The sequence below is a fragment of the Buceros rhinoceros genome, unplaced genomic scaffold, assembly GCF_000710305.1.
Source record: "Buceros rhinoceros silvestris isolate BGI_N320 unplaced genomic scaffold, ASM71030v1 scaffold35561, whole genome shotgun sequence".
Taxonomy (NCBI): Eukaryota; Metazoa; Chordata; class Aves; order Bucerotiformes; family Bucerotidae; genus Buceros; species Buceros rhinoceros.
The window spans coordinates 1-4150 of NW_010393090.1; the positions used below are offsets into that span (position 1 = coordinate 1).

The 4150-nt window shown below is 56.0% G+C and overlaps 1 protein-coding gene across 1 annotated transcript in view; it reads left to right on the forward strand.

Annotated features, from left to right (window-relative positions):
• Nucleotides 1–2264: 2264 nt before the first annotated feature.
• The window catches only part of LOC104501008 (fibroblast growth factor 5-like), a 5184-nt gene continuing 3298 nt past the window's right edge, over nt 2265–4150 (forward strand). Inside the window, exon 1 of the mRNA XM_010144742.1 lies at nt 2265–2369. Within this exon, the coding sequence (XP_010143044.1) occupies nt 2340–2369 (30 nt within the window). The 5' untranslated portion in view covers nt 2265–2339. The remainder of the gene's footprint in view (nt 2370–4150) is intronic.

Here is a 4150-nt window from a genome sequence, read left to right on the forward strand (position 1 = left end):
GGGAGGCGGGGGCCAGGGGGTGCCGGGGGTGCTGCGCCCCGCGGGCTCGGGGGGACCCAGCCCCGGGGAGCGGAGCAGCCCTGCCCTGCTCTGCTCCCTGTGGGAAGTGCTTCCCTGCGGGGTACACCCGGCCGTGGGCACCCATGTGAATTTTGCAAGTGAGTTTTGTGCGCCCACCACGGCACCCCAGCGGGGTACTGGGGGAAGGATGTTGCACCGGGCTCTCCCGTGAGCCCCTTTTCTGTCCTTTCCCATCTTTCCATCCTTCCCAACTTTTCCATCCTTCCCTCTGCATTCTCATCCTTCTAGCACAGCGACAGGATATATTCAGTTTAAAAATAGGACCGAGGCTGACGTTCCCCTGAGAGAAAGCTGTGCTAACTCATGGCTTATCCTTCGGGTCGGAGTTGCCGTGATATCCTGTTAGAGGGAATGAAATGGCAGGTGGGGATGAAAAAAATCGCTTAAAGAGCCTGAGGGCTTGGGCCCGAGGTGACCCTGGCAGCACGCGTGGCTTCAGCTGTCGAGCGTGTTCACAGAGCCATGGCCACATCTGGTCTGCACTGAAAAATTCCGGTCCTGCTCGGTGCTGTGGCCCCGCACAGGGGTGCTGGGAGGACAGAAACCCTGCTTGGGGTTTCGAGGACCGCGTGGCTGGAGCGGGTGAGTTAGGGGCTGCAAAGGGGGGGATGGGGAAATGCCGGAGCTCTTTTGGGGGGACGTGAGTCAGGAGGGGCTGCCTGTGCCGTGCCCCCCCAATCTTATTCCACAGTGGCATGGCAGAAGGGCTGTTGGGGGACCGTGGCCCCGGGGAGATGTGCGCAGCCCTTGATGCCACAGCTCCCGGGTAGGGGCTGGGATTACCTGAAGTTCCTTCCGCTCTTATCTGAAATTCTGTCCTGGGAAAGGCACCAGCTGCACCATCTCCACACTTCAGAGTGGAGCCAGCCCTGGTGGGGGGCATGTGCTAGTGGTGGTGGGGGCTGTGCTGTGCCAGAGTGTTGCCCTGAGGAACCATCCCCATGGGGAAGAATTTGGGTTTTGGCAGGGAAAACCCAGCTTGGGCCCCTGGGGAACTGGGCTGGACCCAAGGCACCCCAATAACCGTGAGTGTGTCCCTCAGCCAGCATGGCCACCCCCTCCCTAAAGGCCAGCAGGTTCTGGGGTGCCCTTGAGGACAGGGAGCGTCCTGGACAGGGCTCGTGCCTTGGGGCAGTGGGGCTGCACCACCCCCATGCCTCTTGGCATTACTACTACTGGGGCATGTGGGGTGAGGAGGGGAGGACCACCAGCCCCCCAATGTGCCCCCCAGCCCCTTGGGGCCAGGAGCTGCGCTTCCTCCTTAAAATAAACATGGGAAGTGGTGATCCGATCCCCTGGCCTCGGGGATTTAACGGAGGCTTCGTGTTTGCTCTTGGCACGTTAATCCATGCGGCTCTTCGCTGGGGCCAGGCAAGATGCTCTTGTGGGCTCCTTCCTCTGGGGCCACAGAGACCCCCCTGAGGGGACCCCAGGGCTGCAGCAGAGGTGTAGGGTGGGAAGGGGACATGGGGGACAAGGTGCTTCCCCCCCCCCCCCGGGCTGGCCGGGGCATGGGGCGGAGCGTGTTGAGGGGGGGAAGCGAAACCTGTCTGTGCTGTTGTTGAACAATGCTTGGGGGTTGAAGCTCTTCTGTGAGATGGGTTACAGGCCATGCGTGCCCTGCTGGCGGCCAGAGCCCCGACCTGCTCCGAAAATACCTGTTTTGAGTGGAAACTGGCTTGTTTTCTCGTGGCTGGGCTGCACAGCACCCTGCTACCCGAGTCCTGCTGCAGGGAGGGGTCTAAGAAACAGTTACTGGTGCTTCTAACCCAAATGGTGCGTGTGAGACCTTCGCGTCCAGAGTCCGCCGTGTGTGGGAGGAGGATGGGTAAGGTTGGTCCCAGCAGGCTGGCTGAGGGCACGAGGGGCTTTTCCCACCCTTGAGAGGGAGTTTCCCGGGGTGAACTTGCGCTGTCCCAGCTGAGTCAGAGACTGTCCTCTAAAGTGAAGGTTTTGAAATAAAAACCCCCTACCACCTCCCTGTATCCATCCCCAAGTTGATGCAGGCTCGTCTGCAGGGCGGAGGGATGGAGCAGGAGCTGCGTGGAGTCAGGCAGCTGAGTAGCCGGGGTGTGTAAACAGGAAATACAAACCTATGGGACTGATTTTTTTGAAACTTTTTTTTTCTTTGTCACGCCGATGTGAAAAGAACTGTGATTTATTTTGGGATTTCTGTCATCCTAGGTATTTTGGAAATATTTGCTGTGTCTCAGGGGATTGTAGGAATACGAGGAGTTTTCAGCAACAAATTTTTAGCGATGTCAAAAAAAGGAAAACTCCATGCAAGTGTAAGTAAACTCCCGTTTATCAGTATGCGTTGTTTATTAAAGGCCTCGGGACACCTTCACCTGCACATGGCAGCGACGCTCTCGTGCAGGGCCCCGGCGTGCCGAGCCCCTTGCGGGGAGCTCCGCGCTCCAGCGTTGGCACCGCACAGACAGAGAGGGGACAGGTGGAGCCAGAAACCCCAAACCCATATCCCCACTCACTGCATTTAACCAAGAAAAGAGCCTTTTTTTTTTTTTCCTTTTTCCTGCAGTTGGGTATTTGCATCAAAAGGACTCGTTCTTTGAGCGTTGCCGGTTTATTTTTAGCAGCTTCTGCAGCAGATCACGCAGACGGTTTCAGCCAAATGTCTGCTGGAGAGTGGCACGCGTGGCGCCGGCAGCCCGCCCGCACGTGCGGGGAAGGGGCTGCGGCCCTGCAGTTTGGGCCGGTGGGGAGAGATGTCCCACGGTGAGAGGGGTCTGTGGGCAGGTGAGGTGCAGCCCGTGCGGGAGCGTGGCAGCTGGAGTGGAGGAATCCTAGGATGAATTGTTTCTGCAGGCTGTTTTCCAGAGGGTTGGGGTTTCCTGCAGGTCCAGTTGTGCTTTTTCCAGGATTTTTGCGACAAATCCTGTTAGCGGATTTCACTGATTTTTTTCTTTTTCCTGGCTTCAAGGTGCTGCTTTTAAATTTCCCCTGGTAGTTCTAGAGATCACTTTTTCAAATGAAAGTAACTACCGTGCTTATGTGAAAGTTGTCATCTTCTAAGGCTGTGTGTAAATGCAACACCCAAAGGGCATTTTTAAGGCACCATCTTGGACAACCTGTCACCCAAGTTTGTTTGCCAGGAGCCTGTTCAGAGCTGAGAGCCTGGAAGAGGGAAAAAGCCCATCGCCTTCCCCACAGTTAAGAGCCAAACCTCACAGTGGCGAAGGGGATGTGGCTGATGTGCTTACGCTGCCCCAGCCACAGACTGCCTTCCAGAGATTTATGAACTCGCCTCGCCCTCCCTTGAGTCTTACTGGAGTGTTGCTCCTGAAACCTAATGATGCTTAAAGGGTGAGCACATGGTTGCTTATTTTAGGAAGCAAAGTAGGAGCGGGAACAGCACCTGGAGGAAAGGAGGAATGGCTGTGGAGAGGAGAGCACAAGGGCAGGAGATGGGGCAGGAAACAGCTAGAGCAGGAGGAGAGCAGCAGAAAGGTAGAGGATGGAGAGGAGAGGGAAGCTGGCGGAGCGTGATCTCCAGACCCTCCAGAGCCTCCCCTCCCTCGCAGTGTACAATGGGCCCCTTATTCGAGCTGAAGCCTTGATTTATGTCCTGACGCAGGCAGAAATTAAATCAAACCTTGTCAGTGTACGGCTAATTGTCGGCACACAAAGGGCAGTGCTGGAGAGGGACCTCAATTAGGCAGGTCAGAGTGGGGGTGAGGTCACACGATGCCCCGCGTGGATGAAAGCCGCAAATTTGTAGAAACTTGACCCAAATGTCTGAAGATTGCTGGGCTAAATAACGCTGATAATGCAAACCCGGCATCTGTTGTTCTTTCCTGCTTTGGCAGGATGAAGTTATTTCATGGCCTAATGAGTTTTGAGCAGTACAAAGCGCGTCCTGCGCCCGTCACTCAGGGCAGTGCTTTGATATGGGAGTCACGCCGGTGACTTTGTGCTGAAGTGCAGATAAAAGTCATTCCTGCAGGGATTCAGGCTCCTTCGAAACCAGCTCTCAGGGCCCGGATTTATCCCAGTGCGGCGCTTCACAGCAGCTCTCTTTTTTTTTTTTTTTTTTTTTTTTGTTGGACAT